The following is a 532-nucleotide window of genomic DNA, read 5'->3' on the forward strand; positions in this document are numbered from 1 at the left end:
TTGCCACGGTAAACTGCTGTCGGTGGTTTATCAGCGGGCGTAACAGTTGGAGCAGGTGGCCTGGCAGCTGGGGCTACCAAAGGAGGACACCACGGATCCCCAGGAATTATTGGTGGCGTTGAGTCGACATGGACCCGGTCACCCCGCCGCGTTCGACAACGCCTAGTCTGGACGAACCATAGGATACGGTGCGGGATAACGCGATTCCTGCAGAGAGAGACAAAAGAGACTGCGCCCGGCGGTCGGGGACTTCACAACCCATGAAGTAGAACAATGGGGGGAGGGGGCCGAGGCGTGCGGGGAAGAGGAAAGTGGGGAGGGGGCCGGGTGGGGGAGCGATATTTGTTTTGCGGTGCCCTCTGTTTGCGGAGTGTCCTACGTGGACACTCGGTAAAGAGTTTCTTTGCCGAGTGTCCAACGTAGGACACTCGGCAAAAAAATTTTGAAAAAAATTTAAAAAATATCCAACAGTTTCAAAAAAATACTAAATTTTCACACGAACCAATATAGGTTCTCTACTGACTATACAAAA

The 532-nt window shown here is 52.4% G+C and overlaps 1 protein-coding gene across 1 annotated transcript in view; it reads left to right on the forward strand.

Annotated features, from left to right (window-relative positions):
* Positions 1-166, forward strand: part of LOC111258360 (protein NRT1/ PTR FAMILY 8.2-like) — a 3,502-nt gene extending 3,336 nt beyond the window's left edge. The window contains exon 4 of the mRNA XM_022829580.1: positions 47-166. Within this exon, the coding sequence (XP_022685315.1) occupies positions 47-166 (120 nt within the window). The remainder of the gene's footprint in view (positions 1-46) is intronic.
* Positions 167-532: the final 366 nt, after the last annotated feature.

Source organism: Setaria italica, chromosome VIII (assembly GCF_000263155.2).
Source record: "Setaria italica strain Yugu1 chromosome VIII, Setaria_italica_v2.0, whole genome shotgun sequence".
NCBI classification, from domain to species: Eukaryota; Viridiplantae; Streptophyta; class Magnoliopsida; order Poales; family Poaceae; genus Setaria; species Setaria italica.